The 19,735-nt window shown below is 44.9% G+C and overlaps 1 protein-coding gene across 1 annotated transcript in view; it reads right to left on the bottom strand.

Moving 5' to 3' along the window:
* Positions 1-342: 342 nt before the first annotated feature.
* LOC144783262 (uncharacterized) overlaps positions 343-19,735 on the bottom strand; it is a 30,870-nt gene continuing 11,477 nt past the window's right edge. Inside the window, exons 3-5 of the mRNA XM_078662331.1 lie at positions 2,852-2,943; positions 1,483-1,620; positions 343-755 (exon numbers count right to left, since the gene is read on the bottom strand). Of these exons, the coding sequence (XP_078518457.1) occupies positions 358-755; positions 1,483-1,620; positions 2,852-2,943 (628 nt within the window). The 3' untranslated portion in view covers positions 343-357. The remainder of the gene's footprint in view (positions 756-1,482; positions 1,621-2,851; positions 2,944-19,735) is intronic.

Below are 19,735 nucleotides of genomic sequence, written 5' to 3'. Positions count from 1 at the left end.
AGATGTGGACAATATATTTTTTAATTCGAAAGCACTGTCCCCCCTGACCTGCATGCCCAATTAAACGTTGTGATGTTGCACAACGTACATTATTTGGTGAAACAGTCCCCCCTCCACCCCCCCAACAAACACAAATGAACTTCAAATGTTTTCTTTTGAAAATATCTTTGTCTCATTTTTATTTTAACATAACGATGATAGAAAAATAAAATATATATCAAATGTTACCCCCAGGCCCAGAGCTGTCCCTACCCTCCCCTAACCCCAACCAAATGTCAAAGTTAAATGTACACCCCAACACCCACATCCCACCCACCAACAAAAGGATTTAAAAAGGGGCAAACAACAGGGTCCATTTCAAAGCCAGCGGGCTTTCAGGTGTTTGTCCACCACGATCTTGACACGCTCCTCTATTCCGTCCTCCAGCTTCTTCCGCTCCTCCTCAAACTTAGTCGCTACCCGGCGGAGAATCTTTTCTTGGAATTCCCGGCACCTACATTTGCACGCATGTTGTTGTGGGGGGGCCGCCGAAGATGTAACAACTCGGCGGCGGGCGGCTGCCTGACCACGGCGACGTAGTCCTGCAGGCTTGGGGGCCGGGGCATTGGAAGAGGCAGCAGCTGCTGCCGCCGCCTCCTCCTCCTCCTCCTCGGCCTGATCCACCAGCTGGCGGTAGGCCTCTACGATAGCCTGCAGTTTCCGCTGCCGGGCCCGGACTGCCAACTCCTTCCTTGTTGGTTTTTTGGAAGGAGTAACTATAAAGAAAGAAACAGAATTGTTGTAATCCAAAATCCCCGCAAATCAAGAACACAACATTGATTCAACACATAGTGGGCGGCACAGTAGCACTAGCAAGCAAGCTGAGTACAAAAAATTGTGTTGCATCTATCTTGAACATTCTACGGCCTATATTAATTTGTTGGACTTTTTGGCACGGCATTATGCCTGCCCTAGTAGCATGGGTGTACTTCAACGGTCACACACATTAGAACGAACACCTGTCTTTTTCATATCTCGTTTTATATTATATACTCTGATTCCGGGAAGGCAGGAACAGTCTCAAACTAACATTAATTAACAGGGGGCAGCTAGTAGTACATGTCTAGTAGAGACTATCATTCTTTTATATCGCGCAACAAACCTTATTTGGTTTGTGTTTCACCAGCAACGACCCATGCACCCAGTCGTCCCCTCCTTCCCTTGCCTTTGTGTTTGCCCAAAACACCGCTGCTGCTGAGACTATCCACTAACCACCGGTATTGGGTGTGTCTCCCAACCACGCTGGCAGCTGTGTTTTCCCCTTTCCATGCTTCAACAACAACCCATGCATCCGACTGCTATCAGCCACCTGCATTACTGTAGTGGTAATGCTAAGCATGGTAATGACAAGTAAAGGTAACATCATATATTGTCCAGTAGAGTACAGTGAGGAAGTTTTCCCCTCCCACCAAGTAATGCGGATCACTATTGAATGTAACTTACCATCGCCCGCCGCTGTTGGCTCCCCCCCCACTGCTGCTGGTGTAGGTGTAGGTGCCTCTGGTCCTCCTGTCCCCGCCGGGATCGCTGAAGCTGCGCCGCTGTCCCCGTCGGCACTGGTGGATGGTAAGGGTTCTGCACCTATAAAAATAAGTACACCTTTTTAGATGGATGCACAGCCCCCTTTGTACTTGTTCACCAAGAATGGAGTTCTTCAAAACAGTAAAGTACAACGTACGTAATCAGTAGGAGTCCACATTGCATAGTACAGCAGAGTCACTACACATATTAGCATTCATTGTTATGGTATGGTACCCAAGCTCATCTCATCTGTCCTGCTACTCTAGTCCTTGGAAATTGGAAGTGAACTATGTAACCTTTGTACATCAATGTATCCAGTTTTGCGCATGCTAACTCGCAGCTTGTTGCGCAGTACGAGAAGACGCCTTTGAGGCAACACATCATTGTTCAATGCATACACCTGAAGAGGTTGGAAAATAAAAGGGCCCGTATTTAAGTTTTCTATGTGGATTGTGGAATAGAGTTTGCTTACAGGTTACAACTTCTTTTTAGCATGGCTGCATAAAACTGGCCTAAATGTATTTCATACTGTCTAACGTGCACCACTTTTGTCATTAATTTTCGGCAGATGAGAAGATTTCCTTCTACGAAGCGGACATTTCCAGAGCTTACAAAAAAAGAGGCATATGTAACCAGTATACGTTCAATGGTGAGGGGTCTCCGATATTTCCCACATTTCCCTATTGTGCACTAGTAGCTGTACAAATGTTGATTACTTTATTCTGCCTTTTTTAACTCTGGATTTTTTTCTGGTGGGCCCCTCGACGTATTTCACGGAACAACTTAAAAACATTGATGTTACTTACTTACTTCTAACAAAATAAAGCTTTTGAAGTACCACTTTGACTCTGAAGTTTATTTTCAGTGTCTGTTGTCTTGTAGACTCACACGAGTGAGTGAGCAAAAGGGGGTTTCTTAGGTAATGGTTTGTGTAATAAAAGCATTGGGCATCTTGGTATTGGGGTTCAGGAGTGTGATAATTGAATAATTGACCAATGACTGAGCCCATATAGGTTGTCGTTCAGTGAATTGTGCGTTCCTCAGAGTTCTGTGACTGAGGTGTAAGTAAGGTCCAACCTGCCTATCAGCACCAACATCAAATTTTCTGGTGCATACATAGTTATGTAATATGTATATGACTCCATAGAAGATAGAATACCCACAAGACTAGTAGTGGTATACTAACGTTTACAAAATACTAGACAAACATCATTCTGGATGCATACTTGGTTGGTGTCAATTGCCAAAGCAGACACATTACAGAGGAAAAAACAAGCACTGTTGGACTTACTGGGGACAGCAGCAGGATCCTCAGTAGAGGAGCTCTGTGTCCATGGTTGTTCACCCGCCGACTCGGTCCCTGCATATGCTTGCCCCTGGGTTCTGTGGTTCATGTAAAAAATAATAAACAAAGAGAAAAACATTGAGTGCTGTGAAACATAGACATCATTTCAAAAAACACTGCTAGAACATTAAAAGAAACAAACATTGATCTAACAAATGACTACTGCCTTGCAGGATTCACTGACTGTATACTTGTAGAAAACAAATCACATGTTCCATAAACATTCTGATTGCAGATTAATAAGTAACACAGAGGCAGTAACACCTGAACAACACCACCGATTCAAGAGATTCAAGAATGGGGTAATCAATTATCTGTGAGTAGTCATTTCTTTTTCATTTTTGCCAGCAAAATGCCATAGATCACAAGGAGGAGACATGCAGAAATTTTGTGCATACACGAAATTGTACGTTCGTTGCATCATATTTTGTTCTGCTACTGACTGAATGCTACTGCTGCCAAGCCTACCACTCATTAAACAAACTACATCAGTTCTATGGAGGGCTGAGGCAGGGGTGGCTCTAGGCTCATGGTGGTCCTCCTGGGCAGGGAGCGTAGGTAGGGGGCCCCAGAAGAGGAGGTCGGGGCGGAGGACGGAGGACAGTGAAGAGGGGGAGTCAGTCAGGGTGTTTGGAAGTGGAACAGAGCCGGAGGCAACAAATCCATGCCAGGGGCCGCAACGCAAATATGTATCCATCCTCAGAGGATTATTAAATTAAGGATATATATTGGTGCGGTGGCCCCTGAAGTTTGGTGGCCCTGTGCAGTTGCACAGCTTGCACATGCCTAGAGCCGGCCCTGGCTGAGGTAAGAAGAACAAAGTAACTTTAGCATTCATTGCCAGAGGAGGATTTGATTCATGCAGAAGAGAAGGCCGTGAAAAAAATGCTACAATATGCAAACTACGTACAATTATCCATCCACCGCTATTTCACTGACGGACAAAGGAAGGAGAAGACTCTATTAATAGCATTAACTAACTTCAGTTCTCTACAATAAAGAAAATCTCACATCAATAAACAGCAACAGCTAGCGCCAAGTTGAAACAACACGCAAGAGTCAGTGAAGAAGAACACTGTCATACAATTACAGTAGATATACCGGAATACATCGGAAATGTAACTAGGAGCAACAGTCATCGCGTTACTTATTCAGCCAATATTTACAAAGATACAATAACAATATTTATACTATATATATATATATATATATATATATATATATATATATATAACAATATATATATATATATATATATATATATATATATATATATACACACACTTTATTTTTGGGGTAGCCACTCACCAAGACCCACAACCTCGACACCAAGCAGGTCCAACAGGTCCTGCTCCCGGTCCAAAATGTCGGCCCAGCGGTGGGACAGCTGATGGTGGGTACGCCGGATACCGGAGCAGCGGAAGACTGCCCGGCGCACCTTCGCCCACCGCCGGAGACGCTCTTCAATGCGCTGGTAGCCGGAGCCGGGCCTGCCGCCTGCTGCCAAAGTCAAGGGGAGGTGGCGCTGGATAAAAAAGACCAGGGCAGCCACCTCCTCCTCCCCAAAAAGTTGGCGGGGCGTCACTCCTGCGGGGCGCATTCTGCCGCAAGGCAGCCGGGTTTTTTTCGGCACAGCCGCCTTGCCCTTTGAGCCGCCGATGCTGCTGGCACCCTTCACCATGGTTCTGGGTGGAGGGGAGAAGAAAAGTTGAAGACAAAAAGGTAGGGGAAGGAAGAAGCAAGGTAAAAGAAGGAAGTAATATAAAACAAGAGAAAAGTTGCAAAAAAGTTGTAAAAGTAAAAATAAAATGAAAAATATAAACCTAGGCACAGAGAGAGATAGGTAATAAGTAAAGAAAGTTTGAAAAAGTGAGTGAAAAGACCAGGATGGAAGAGATAGGAGTTAGATGCTAAAGTAGGCCCAAAACCATAGCCAGAGTGTGAAATCCAAGATGGCTCCGCCCGTCGCGACCGCCGGGGTAAGTTTGCGTGATATTTGACGCAATCACGCACTTTGGCAGTGCGAACGAGAAGATGAGTTCCCGAACATGTCTAACACAACGCGAACACGTTACTTGTGACCCGGAACAGGAAATAAGGGAACGCAAGCGGGCGGGACAAACCTCTTGAGTAACTTAGCGCGCTAGCTATCTCGAGCATGCAGGCAGCGCCCCGAACACGCGCACCGCGCTCCCGAAGACAAAAAATGGCGCGCGAACGGGTCTAGCAAGCAACTACGTATGTCCGCGGAGCTACGCGTAGCTCGCGGAGTGCAAGTGCATCTTCGCGTAGCTTCGCGGAGTGCGGCTACGCGAACTACGCCCAGGGTTAGATAAGACCAAGGTAGTAATTTCCAGAAAAACGTCCTCACAATGTGACTCTGCCTGGTGGTTTACAGACCGAGGACCCACCCACACCTCCAGAACACAAGCAAGAAACGTTTGGATCAACATCCACAGCAAGCTGGACATGTCCGCCCGCATCAATTCATTCACCTCAGCCTGCTTCCACACTCTTAGGATGCTGAAAATACTATTCAAGTGCTTACCTAACAGCACCAGGAAAACCATAATCTAGCCCTCATCACCAGCAAACTAGAGTAAAGGAATACCTTGTATGCAGGAATGATCAACCAACTCACACAGAGGCTCCAGACCATCCACAACAAAGCAGGCAGACAGTTTGTTTACCTCCCACAACGTTTTCACTTCCCACTCACCTAAAGGACCTACACTCACTCTGTATACATCAGCATGCAGAGTTCAAACTCCTCATCCACTGTTACAAAGCACTACTCAACACAGGCCAAGCATACCTGAATAGTATCATGCAGTTCCACCAACCCTCGAGGCACCAGCGCTCAGCTAGAATCTCACTGGCTCATGTACTTAGCATAAGCAATAGTAGGTACGGAGGTCGTGCCTTCTCACACATTGTCCCCAAATTAGGAACAACCTCCCACTCCACATTAGTGCCTTCTCTTTGCTTCCTGAATTCCGCAAGAAGCTGAAGACCTGACTCTTCAAGTATGCCCCTCAAGGCAAGTCCCATAACCTGTGAAGTGCAAAGATACCCTCATCAGTGATATTGCCCTATAAAACTCAAATCAAGACAAAACAAGAGAAGATGTTCTTGACATGTGAAGGAAGAGTTTTTTTCACAATGGAACTCGTACATTTTCAAAATAAATTCAATGGGAACATTTTCCGTATATGGTAAACTGGAAATTGTTTGTAGAAATTCATAGCAAACATGACCTGGAATTGTCCAAGTTGGGGGAGCAGTGAGGAATCTGGAGAGAGTGGAATGTATTCACGTGAGACACACCTGTTTGTTAATCTGTTTTATTGTTGATCTCCAATCTAAATTACATTTTGCAGGTTACTTACATGGGAGCTAGTCCTCAATGCATGCATCTTCCTCCCCAGGCATCCTTCCTCCCCTCCCTTCCAGTCCTGCCCCAGTCCCAGATGCAGGTCGCCAGACAGCTGGAATGCTGACTCTTTCAGCAGTTCAGCAGGCTTTGGGTGTCTTTAGATCTCCACTCCATCCTCACTAACATATCTTTAAATACTCGGTGGGCTTCCTGTGATTTCTGTTTGATGTGCACCGAATCTGACTGCTTTCTTCAGGGGAGTTTGGGCTCTCAGTGAGTTACTCTTGATGATGACTTATGGAATTGATGGTGGTGCTGCTTGACCCATGTTGAAAATGAAGAATTCTTGCACTGGGGATGATGTTCTCGTCTTAGCTGCGAGTGGGTATCATGACGTTGTTGTTTTTTACTGGTTTGGGCAGCACTGTCTATGAGTAATCTTGAAGACCAATGCTCCATCGCTCAATTGTCAGTGGTATCTTTGTCTTACGATTTTCAGAGATTGTCTTAAGTGCCTGATGGTCGGGTTATTATATTGGAGTGTGTAGATAAATATGACGATATGTATGATGTACATGTGTACATACATAATATATTACGCTAAGTATGTAGGTAAATATGAAGATGTGGTAGTGGTCGCATGTCCAGACAACCCCCAAAACTTTTTTTCCTGCTTCAGAAGATGATCTTCCAGCATCCGACAGGATGAGGATGGCATATGATATGATCCGGTGGTGTTCCTCATTGAGTAGATGTGCTAGAATTGCTCCGTACCCTACTTGACCAGCGCCCTCTGTCGATTTGCAGCGACTTGTGGGTTCAAAGTAGGCCATGTTTGAGGCACTGACAGCTCTCCTTTTGATTTCTTAGCATGCTTTTTTTCAAGTCAGGTCCCATTCAATCTTGTGCTGGATATAGAGGCATTATATACAAACATACCTCAGGAGGCCACCATCCTTGTGATTGAAGAGACTCTGAGAACCATAACAAGCACAGAAACGCTTCCCGAGGTATTCATTATGGAATGCTCTGAACTAGCTTTAAAGAACAACTTCTTTAAATTCCAGAACCAAATATACCACCAGGTTCACAGAACTTGTATGGACAGCACATTTGCACCGAGCCTGGAGTGCCTGTATATGGCACATTTTGAAAAAACCACACACAAGCTGAGAACAACCCCTTCTTTAAAGACATTAAGGAACGGGAACGATAAATCAACACTATATTAGTGTTCTGGACTGGATCTGAGGAAAGATGCATCGAGTTCCACAATTGGAGCATGACCCATATTTGCCGTTTACCTTGTCCACCGCACCAAAGGAGATTCCCTTCTTGGACCTACTAATCATTATGGACAATGGCAACCTAACCACCAAGACTTACAGGAAGCCTACCGAATGCAACAGTCTCTTACCATACAAAAGCCATCACCTCAAGTCACTCAGGGAAAACCTTCCATATGGTCAATTTCTGAGGTTGAGAAGGAATTGGAGCAAAGTTCAGGACTGCAAACTCCAAGCTGAGGAATTGAGTACTAACCTGCAAAAAATGAACTACCCCAGACAGATCATAAAATCAGCTAGGAAGAGAGCATGCAACAACCATCGTGACCCCTCCTTGAGACTCACACAAAATACATGAGAACATCGTTACCTGTGTATGAAGGTAGTATCTGACTGCATAGTTACCCCACTTTTTTCCTTGTGATTTGCTGGTTTTTGACTAGTCTGACTGGGATCCTGCTAATTACGATCCCAGTCCATCTGCTTTCTCCTTAAAATGTTATGCCATGTACTTTGGTACACTCCAGATTGGATACTGGGGTACCCTTTTAAGTCCCTAGTTTATGGTACCCATGTACCCAGGGCATAGGTACTCCGGAGGCCTCACATGGCTGGAGCATGTATTATGCCACCCATGAGAGGCCATGCAAAATGGAACTACAGGTCTGCTACTGCAGCCTGTGTAAGCTGGTGCTTGTATCACTTACTTTAGATATAGGTTCTCTATATCTATAGGTCACTACACATAGAACTTATAAGTTACCCTTATAGCAGACCTTAACAATCCTGAAGGCAGGGTGCTGTGTTTTACATCAGAGGGTGCCCCTGCATGAGCAGAGCCCATCTGCAGCCTTAGGAGACCATTCTCCTGGGTTGTCTGTGACTCAGCCAGACATATAGGTAGAGGTGCATTATAACCTTGCGGTATATGCTATCTCGAATACGGCTGAAACAAAACATGTTGTGTTTGGTATCAACCATCTTGGTATCATACCTCCACACCGGTAACCAGCTTGGGAGGTATGATTCTACCCTTCTGGAGTGAGCTTTGTGGGGTGACTGGTCTTTCCGGTGCCAGCCTTCTCGACCCAGTCAGCACAAAATGGATGCTGCCGACCAAAGACACATTTCTGTCCTCCTGCTGCTGAGCCAAGCTTGAGCAGAGGAAGGCAGCACAATAGGCATCCTGTCAAAGGGAGGTGTGACCACCTCCCAGACAGGATTTAGTGTATTGGGGCTGGGTGGGTGCACTTCTAAAGTGCCTGAAAGTCTGCACCTGGGGCACATTCAGTGTCCCTGTGCATTGTCCATCTCAAACCAGTTCTGGGAGCCGTTGGCTCCTGCTCTGGTGCGAAATTGGACAAAGGACATGGGAGTAACTTCCCCTCTGTTTAGACCCTCCCATAGGAGGGTCCCCTGAATCTGTCCAATTCTCTCCTGGGGGTACATAAGGGCTTACCTGGCTGTAAGACTTTAGATTTTATGTGGACAAGATTCTAAAAGAAGAAACCACTGACCTTCGACCGTTTGGACACTCTGGACGTCGCTGGACTTTGACTGGGCCCGACTTCGTCTCCCTCTGCGTCCAAAGCTTTGTCTGTGCCCTTGCCCTATACAGGTTCTGTGCAGGACTGGTGGTGAATTAAGGACAACTGAAGAATCTCCCTTGGGGTGAAGGAGTGACTCCCCTGCATTCACAGGCACCATAACGCAACTGACCAGTCTACTGATCCTGAGCACCTGTGGACTCCGAAGGCTCCAACAACACAGAGCATGGGTGCTGAAGTTCATTGAGGTTGAGCTGCTCTCTTACCAAGTTTGAGGCCAGTATCTCTTTTGGGGACCGCATCACCTGAACTCCTGTGCACTTCATACATTTGCAAGTGCATATACTTATTTGCAATTACCGAGCTTGTGTACTGGAATCCGTGTAGTCCTGACTCAGAGCAGTATTTCCACCAAAGAACTCTGGCCTCCTTGCACCGAGTGCTCTGTGGGCTGGTACTTTGTTGCTAGAGGTCTCGTTGTGACCCCTGTTCATACAGCCTGTGGGTCCTCCTGAGGGTCATCTTGAATTCTGTTGGGCTTTCCTGGTTGCTCCAGACGTGCCCTGACTCCCCATTGCTTGGTGAGTCCCCTGGACCTTTCTGATCCACACCGTAACCTGCTTGACCTTCCTGCGTGGGTTGCCTTTGCCAAGGCTTTTTGGTGCTCCCGTCAGACACTGACCCCTCAGTACTCGACATCCTTTGTGGGACAGCTCGCATCTGGCTCCTGGTCATCGTCAACGTCTCCTGGTCCTTGTGGCTGCAGAGTCAAGCATCCCTTCTTTGCACCTGAAGCACCTAACATCGGTGGGCAGTCATTCACTGAGCCCCTGGTCACCCTGAAGTGACCCAGACTCTGTCCCCTCTGCTTTCAGGTTCCTTCCATCACAAATACACCCTTGGTTTTCAACCAACACCTTCCTCCTTCCCGGCAGCAGCTCTTCTTTGCAACCCTCCATTGAAAACAAAGATGGTTTCTGGCACAACTCCAGACCTATGTACCCGACTCCTCTGGGATAGGTAACTCAGGTATTACGGTATCCACGGGTGGGGTGGCTCTATAACCTCCTAAGTTCCAAAGGGTTTCCTCGAAGTCCACCAAGAAGGGTCCTTAAACTTTAAATTGGTAACCGAGACTTCCCACATAGAATTGTACGGAGCCCTTGGTTATGTTAGCACACTGCGCCCGTCCTCCGTGGGGTCCCTTTTTACTCACCTTGGGATGTTCCTTGGGGTCCCAGCGAATCTACGTGTTCTAGACACTGTCTCAACTCCAATCGTGGTTCTTTTACCACTGTTTTAGTATATGGTCTGCTCTCCCCCTGGAGCCCACTGTGTATTCTGCTACATACAACTGTTTCTTTGCTAAAGTATTGTGTGTGTTGTGTTGTATCCTCTTGTAGAGGATACTAGGGAGTGTTATATAAATAAATACATATTGTTATAACTACTGTGTGGTTCTCCTTTCATTTAGTTAATACTAAAGGTGATTTCTGATACAATAAGCTGCTTTACATTCCTTCAAAATTAAGCCTGATGGCTGCTCTCCACAGCTACCACTAGGATAGCTATCTAAAGGTTATCTTTGACCTCATACATAATAAGGGGCGTTTAGACTGGTGCTGGGTGCCCACTTTAATTAGTGGACAGCATATACCAGGCCAACTTTCCACAACCTGTGTGATTACCTTCACACCTATGTCCAACAAAGAGAAGAGCAGAGTACTAAAACACTGGCACATCATTAACACAGGGGACCTCCAACTGGAAAGCGCAAGATATGCATTTAAACTAACACAAAACCTACATGACCACAGACCAAGCACACAGGGGCTCCCAGCAGTGAAGGGACATTACCAACATGGACAGTGTAATGTATGTAGCCTAACCACCCACACTAAGTGACTCCAACTGGGCGACATAATATCGAAGCAAGGCAAACATAGAAACTGTAACACTAAGAATTGCATGTACCATATCAAGTGCCTGTGTAACCTCCTTTACATGGGTATGACCACACGCCAGGTCAGGATCAGAATCAACAAGCACAGAAGTAACATAAGATGTGGTTGAAACACAACCAAGCTGAGTAAACACTGTATTGAAAAACAACACAAAACAGAACAGCTCCATTGGACTATTCTAGAAACCAATTCCATCTGGAATTCTACGACACTGTTCCGCAAAGAACAAAAATTGGTCCACAAGCTATGAACGAATGTATGGGTACTCAACGATGAGATCCCCTAGATTGAACTTCAATGAGCCCCCCAAGCTGTATGCACTACTCTCTAGACCCCTCTGGAACCAGTTATATGGCCATTTTGCCCTAAGATGTATGTTAGCATAGACACAACCACCTCTGACATAACAACTCTGTTCTATCTGCCTCTTGGTTGTTTTCCAATAGAATCCCTATCATAACAAAAACTATATGATTATTCTGTGATTGTTTACACCCTGTTCCTTTACCATTACGTTCCCCATGACGTTATGAACAGTTATCACAAGGGACAGTACATACTACTTGTGCAGACTACTTGCCAGGCATCTTAAGTAGAGTACTCCGTACTATTTGATAGAGGGCACCACTAACCTCTGATCACTATAATATGCACAATCATAATGGATTTCTTAGGCGATCTGCAATGCAGGCATCAGTGAGGCATGTATATCGCTTGGCACTTTGCCGAGTAGTGTTCCAAATACAACATAGTATACCGGACAATGATACACCATCAAAATTCATTACCCAGACACTTAACAGACACTAGTGTATGGTTAAACTACATTTAAAGATGGCGCCCACACTAGCGTTGACACACACAATAGGCACACCCCTGCATTTGCCCAACCTAATATGGCGCTCGCACATGCTCAGATTCACTTGGTGATACAAACACAGGATTCAACAACAAGCGGCAGATGAATACGCCTACACACCGGTCTCCGCACAACTACTTAAACACAGTGGTGTTCACATTTCAGCCTCAGCAGAGACGACGTGAGGTTGGGTAGGTGATTGGGCCATACAAACCTACGAGAAACTGTATGTAGTACTGTACTGCCATAACGCATGCATTGCAACCCGACAGCACGGCTGCATGTACTCTGCTACCTTTGTTTGCCTTACCTGATGCCATAACTCCTCATAACAGGTCTCGAGGATACCCACAGCCGCATCTCATGGGGCAATGTCCTCTTAATATCTAGGTAAGCTCAAAACGATAATTGAAATGCTTTAGTATACACAGGGACCTGAGGTTTGCCATCAATGGTGCTACCTAGTTTAGACGATGTGACAACACTTAGCGACTTTGGCAGCGATCAAGTGCTTTACTTACAACTATATGTTTTTGTGTCTTTTTCACAAAATTGACATTGTGCCCTGAGCACCATTATATGTCCATCTGCCTTCCATAGTCACTACATGTCCATAGCCCGCATTTCGATCCACTATCTGGACATTCACCATAGACGATAATAAACTGTGCACCTGGCGCACCAATGGAAACCCAGGTTTACGTTTATTTTTAAGGACTACCCTTAATGTAGGGTGTTAGACTTGGCACCATTGGCGTGGGTCTCCATTCCTTTTTTTGCCTTTGCCTCCTATGTTTTTGCTGTGTGTTGGACTTCGTTTTGCTGTTCCAGATGCTTTGGGCACTTTGCCACTGCTACTCAGTGCCAAAGTGCAAGTGCTACCTTTGTAAATTGTTGTTATGGATTAGTGATTCCTTGATTGGCATATTGATTTACTTGTCAGACCCTAGCATAGTTCACTGTGTGTGCCCAGGGCCTGTAAATCAAATGCTACTAATGGGCTGCAGCACTGAATGTCCCACCCACAGAAGCAGCCTGTAAAATGTAACTCTAGCCTGCCATTGCAGAGCCTGTGTCCAGCTTGGGACTGCAATGCCAACTTGGCAAATGCACACACTTGCCAGTAAACCTTCCCCTTTCTACATATCAGTCACCCCCAAGGTACCCCTGTGGGCAGGGTGTATTGTATGTGAAAGGTAGGACATGCCTTGATGTGTGTGTCATGTCCTGATAGTGAATTACAGCCAATTTTGTTTTTCACTTTCGCAAGGCTACCTATAACATCTTATAAACATAACTGGCCCTGGGAACAGGGTGAAGAAATAAAGTTTAGTACGCCTGAACTCACAATGTTAGCATGCATCTTTTAGTGAGGGTGACTTTTTTATTCTGTATTTGAAAATACCACTTTGAGAAAGTAGGTATTTTCTTGCCTAACCATCTATTGTGCCTCTGCTAGGTTTGTGTATTGCATGTCTGGCATTTGGATGACAGGGGCTGGAGAGGGGCTGTGGCTCCAGAAGTCTGATGAGTCAGGGCTGGGCTGAATAGACCTGGGCTGCATATAGAGTAGGGGGAGGAGATTTCCTTTCACCTGAATGGGCCTGGTCTGCCTTCAACAATGCTGACTCCATCTCCTGTCAGGAAGCTGCACCAGTGAGGACAGAACTGGTTTTGGCTAGGTACAGACACTCTCTGCCTTCAGAGAACAAAGAATTTTGGTGTATAAAAAGAGGTGCCCAGACCACAGACTTTTAGATCACTTCTGGGTATCAAGAAAAACCTTTTGCCAAGGAGAAGAGCCGGAGAATCTGAGGAAAAATACTGCCCCCTGTTCTGTTTGCTATCTGGGGTTGGCCTGCAGTGGCTACTTGCTGCCAAGGAAATGAGAAAAAGGACTTTGATGTTTGCTTTGTCATCTGCTTGAGGAAGAAGATCTCCAAGGGCTTGAAACTGAGTTTGTCTCCTGTTCTGAAGTCTCAGGGACACAAAGACTTAACTTCATCTGTCTCTCTGCATCTGAAACTGATGTTTCAACTGCCAACAGAAGGAAACTGCAACACCGATGCTGGCGAGCAACGCCGTAACCTGCATCGAAGCTGTGGGCACCGCTCGTGAAGAGCACGAATCATCACCCCAACTTGTGCCGCACCACATCGACTCCGACTCCAGTGCTTCATCAACGCGGAGAAGATACTCAACGTGGGGGACTCCCGAATCCATCAATACCGCACCATCATAAGGACCAGATGCCTCGCCATCGCGGTGACGTCACCTCCAGACACAGTAAGGAACAGACGTCTTGCCTCCCCTTTGCCGCAGTAAGGTACAGAGGCTTCACATCCACTGGGTTCGTAAGGAACAGACGCCGCTCAACGCAGATGAAGCATCCCCTGCCCGATGCCATGCAACATCTTTATTTTCATCTTTTCAATGTACTGTTCTTTGGGGGTCTCTTTGACTGCATCCCCGATGTAATGCTCCTCGCAGGCGGCGCCGTACTTTAAGATTTCTATCTGTCACGACGTTGTGATAACTCCAGGTGGAGTTATTTGTTGCTAGAGACTTAAATTAAGAGAATAACCGATTTTTGGGGATATTTTGGTAACTGTATTGTGGGTTTTTGTTGTTTGGTCTTGTTTTGGTTTAGATAAAGAATACTTATTTTTCTAAACTGGTGTGGTGTCCATTTGTAGTGTTTTCGCTGTATTATTGTATGTGTTCACAAAGGCTTTAGACAATGCCTCTGAGATAAGCCTGTCTGCTCATGCCAATCTACCAAGGGGGTGAGCAGGGGTTATTTTAGGAGTATATCCCCCTTACCCTGACTAGAAGCAAGGGTCCCTATTTGGACAAAGGTGCAAACCATTGTCAACTAGAGACCCCCATTTCTAACAAAGGGTATGGATGAATTAACTACGCTTACCTTCTCTTGCTTTCCTCTTCTTTTTTCGTTGTTCCAGATTACTGTATCATCCTTTAGTGGCACTACATTATCGTATATAGGCCACTCACTTTTACCTTTTTTACAAAGCACACTTTTCAGTCCTGAAGAAGCGCTTGGGATCTCCTCCTGAGACCAATAGGTAGCGCAAAACATATTGACCACTAAACATGTCCATTAGTGGCATGCTAGATTTCTCTAGCTACTGAGGGCCATTATCTGCCTCTGAGCAGCACAGCCTTTTTGGTTTTTAATGTTGGCGGAGGGATATTTTTTCTAATAAATCGTTGAGCCACCCCTCCAGCCATCTTTTAGATTTCACTTTAGGACTTCACTGCCACTCACCCCCATGCACCCACACGGCTTTATCCTGAAAAGATCTACGACAAATCGAACCTTCAGGGGACCCGTAGGGTATTGCAGTGCCAGTCTGATCAGGAGCGTTTCCCAATGATGAAGCATGACATACTTCGGAATGGGTAAGGGCACCAAGATCAGGATACACTGTCCCCAAGTAAAACAGTATTAGGATGACTTTAGTCTTTCTCGCTGCATAGGAACAGTGACTCCAATGGGATTAAGTAGTGCTCGCATGCCCAGACAACCGCCAAACTTTTTTTTCTGCTTCAGAGATTGAAATTTCAACATCCGACAGGATGAGGATGGCATATGTTACGATCCGCTGGTGTTCCTCATCGAGTAGATGTTGTGTCCGAATGGCTCCGAACCCTACTCGACCAGCGCCCACTGTCGGTTTGCAGCGACTAGTGGGTTCAAAGTAGGCCATGTTTGAGGCACTGACATCTCTCCTTTTGATTTCTTTGCAGGCTTGTTCCCAGGTCAGGTCCCATTCAATCTTGTGCCCCTGTTTTGTCATTTCTCGCAGAGCAGTGCTGATGGTCTGTATCAAGCTTAGTAGCTAGCTATCCCTAGGAATGATCAGATTTCACTGCCATTCTTGGGAGGGTGTCTCATTTCAATCTTGACCTTGCTGGGTTCAGGCTCATGTCATGACCTGAGATTATATTACCATAGAGTTTCAGTTGTGTTTGGTTGAATTCACATTCGCATTTGGCTGGGCTCAAGTCTTCCAACTGCCTGTCAAATCAGAGATCCGACCCCTGTTGCAAGGAGATCCCATCCCTGTTGCACCGGGTTCCACAGGGCATAGCACTAAGTCAGACTCTGTTTAATTTCTACATGCGCCCACTGAGAGATGTAGTAGCTAATCATGGTGTGAAGCTAGTATCTTATGCCGATAATACTCAGCTAATTATGACTCTAGAACAGAATGAAGCTCAGGTTGCTCTTAAGCTCAGAGCATGTCTCGTAGATCTGGCCAACTGGATGACATTTAGTTGTGTGCAATTAAATGCAGGAAAAACCAACATTTTGGTAGTAGGCAAATAACCTCTATCTGGTCCCATGCTTGGTCGTCTCCTGATTTAGGGCTTACCCTGGTCCTTAAACCTAAGATAAAAAACCTAGGGGTGTGGTTTGATACTACACTGTCTTTTGATAAACAAATCTCAGCCCTGGCCTGCACTTGCTTTGGCATGTTGAAGACTCTACATAAAAGCCTAGTTTGCTACCACAGGCAGCACAAAAACCATCATCCAGGTGATGATGGTTTCCCGCTTGAATTATTCCAATGTTCTATATCTTGAAGCTACAAAAAGCAGAATGAGAATGTTTCAGAGTACAGAATACCGCAGCCCGTATGTTATTTAACATCCAGAGATGCTCCCCTTTAGGGCCGGCACTTGTAGAACTACACTCGCTCCCTGTCCAGAACAGAGTGACTTTCAAAGCCCTCTGCTTTTGACATAGAATTTTAAATGAGAAAGACCCTAGCTACCTGTTTCCTTTGATTACACCTTGTAGGCCTATTAGGAGTCTCAGGTCTTCGGGTACGGCTAGGCTGATCATCCCAAAACTGCAAAGAGCGTGGTTGGGAGGAAGATCGTTTGGCTTTCTTGCAGCAAAAATGTGGAACCAGCTTCCACTGGATCTCAGGATGCAGCCCTCAGAAGTGTGTTCCTTCTGCAGGTGAAACAGTATCCTTCTGTGGTGTTGGGTCACTGGTTTGATCTACTCGTTTATGTGCGGTTATACTGCAAAGTCCTTGATTTTTCTGAGTTGTTTGAACAGTTTTGCGGTCCAGCTCGCTGTTGGGCGTAATTAGCTTGAGTTATCCCTCAGTGGGTTGGCTGAGTAGACAGTTGGCAGGGCTATACCCACCCATGACATGCACTTCTACCTCCACGATCCAATCCTTTTATGTGAGTGTTGTTATGGATTTTCCCAGTTATGGCCATGTCTTCTTGGCCATCCAGGTTTAGAGTTGTATCTTGGCTGGGTATAGTTTGGGTATGGGTTTCGTCTTGTCATAATCTACTATGCAGATGTAGCTCAATAATGCCCCGCTTTCGAGTACAACACAAGTGGGCTGGTTTGCTAATTGTGAGTTGTCGACGTGAATATTTCTTACACCCCCCCCCGTACTGATGAGCAACAATGAGCAGATGTTCATCACTTGTTAGTAACTGTAATGATGATGAGCTATGAGTCGAGGACTTGGACGATGATATCTTCACCTTTGTCAGGGTCCATGAGGTCGTGCAACACCTGGATGAGCTGCTGCATCTTTCACAGCACATGCATAGTATTGAGTTACATGTTCATTTGAGTTCAGGTGTTTTCATTATTATGCTCTATTGCACATTCTTTTGAAGTGGTTGTCCTTTCCACATTTGTGACATTCTTCTTCCACTTCTGGACAGGTGCCTTTGTAGTGAAACAACGAACCACAGAGGTAGCATTCCATTTTCTTTTTGGTACTACGTCATCTGTCATTCCGTTGGTGCTGGTCCTGTGGTCTTGAGCATCTGGGCTAGCTTTTGTGAGTCTTTTTGTGGGTGTGATTTTGTAACCAGAAGGCTTGTTCTCTCCTTTCTGCCTTCCATGCTTCAATTTTCTTTGCATGATCCTCAGCTTGATGTGATGAGAAGTGGCTGGGGGACAATCTCTGGACCCACACTGCCCCATGGGACCTGTAATCCCGATGGGGTCAGTAATGATTGTTGACAAGCAATTTAATGAACTTATTATTGACTTTCAGTGAAACAAACCCAAGCTTACATTACAGGAAGAAATTCATCTCTGTGTTTTATTGGGATGTATGGTAACAGAATTCGTTATGTGAAAGTTGTATGGCATGAAGAATAGGCATTAATTCGGTCAAAGCATTCTCCTGCATTGGGGGCAACTGAAAGCACAACAGACACAAAAATCCCAATCATCCCCTTACAGACAAAATAATTTGCTGTGAGAATAATAAATAGCACTACAAAATGAACAGCTCTTTTAAACCCAAAAAATTAAAACCTGCAATAAAACCAAGAATATCTTGTGTAGAGTGAATTAACAAAGTTACATCTAAAAAGAAAAGGATACAACATTTACACAATCAATACGTGATGGGCTAAAAGTCTTGAGCCTTCAACAGGTAAATTACAGAATCCCAATTCTTAAGCACCTTTAATAACAGCTGAGGGGAAGGGATATTCAGACAGGAATTTACCATCAAGGAGGTCATACAGACATTTGCAGCAAGAAAGTAAGATTTTTTAAGTCGGCGTTGGTCTTAAAATAGGCAAGGGCACAGCTATGGTATGTGCTATAGATTTTCTTTGTCTGGCACAAAGCCAACAAATGTGAGATGAACTTTTATTTAATTTCCACCCTTGCTTAAACTCTATTATTGGAGTCAGTATTAACCTCAGCCTTGGAAATTTGTGCCTTGTATCTTCTATAAGAGCAATTGTTATTTATGCCTGTGATTTAAGTTCAACATAGCAGTCAACAATGTACTGCGCAGATGTAGATTGCCATTAGCTCATAAACATCTATTCACTTAAAGGCCAGGGGTAGCGGAAGTGCCTTTGCAACTCAATGACATCAGAGAAAGTGAAACCATTTGACTTTTGCCTCTAAATCCTGGCAAATAAAGCCTCAAGACCATAATCCCATTGACATCATGATAATTTACATCATGGAATACTTGTTTGTATAGCTGAGGGAACAACGAATGCTAGTTCACACGGAGATGGGGTGGTAAGGCCCACTAGTACTAATTAGTAGGGTCTATGGGGCACATGCATCAAGCTTTTTACCGGTCGCAAGATTCGCAGATTAGGCCCGTTTGCAAACTGTAAAACGCCTTTTGGGATGCATCAACCCAAAATGCATTAGCAAAATAGGTAATCACAATTTTTGCAATTACCTATTTTGTGGATGCAATTAGGTAATCGCAATTTGCGATCCCCTAAATGCAATGCAAGTAGCATTCTCAGAATGTGACTTTGCATTAAGGAATCTCAAATTAATATCAACTTAAAGTTGATTTTAATGTGCAAATCCTTAAAAAAAATACACAAAATTAAATTTCCTAAGTGCCATATGGCACATACACATGCCCTTAAGTCAGAGGTCTTCAAACTTTTGTAGGCTGAGCCCCCCCAGCTAAATTGTTTCAGATGTCGGGACCCCCCACCACCCGACAAAAATTTCTGGTATCTGGTACACTATATAATCGACTACCACCCGCATATCACGGGCCATATCTGGAAAATAATGTTAAACACAAGAAGAGTGTTTAGTAAACTGCAGGTTTGTGAGTGGGTGTACTTAAATGACAGAGGCTTATTACACAGTTTGAATCTAAATTTTCCAAGATGAAATGTGTGCAAATTGTTTTTACTATGAAGCTTTGTTTTACACATATAACACATGATTTGACATAGATTGATAATAACACCACTAACATTAATGTGATGGGTGTGCATGTTTTTC

The sequence above is a fragment of the Lissotriton helveticus genome, chromosome 9 (genome assembly GCF_964261635.1).
Source record: "Lissotriton helveticus chromosome 9, aLisHel1.1, whole genome shotgun sequence".
Classification (NCBI taxonomy): domain Eukaryota; kingdom Metazoa; phylum Chordata; class Amphibia; order Caudata; family Salamandridae; genus Lissotriton; species Lissotriton helveticus.
This window is presented reverse-complemented; position numbering and strand designations above follow the sequence as displayed.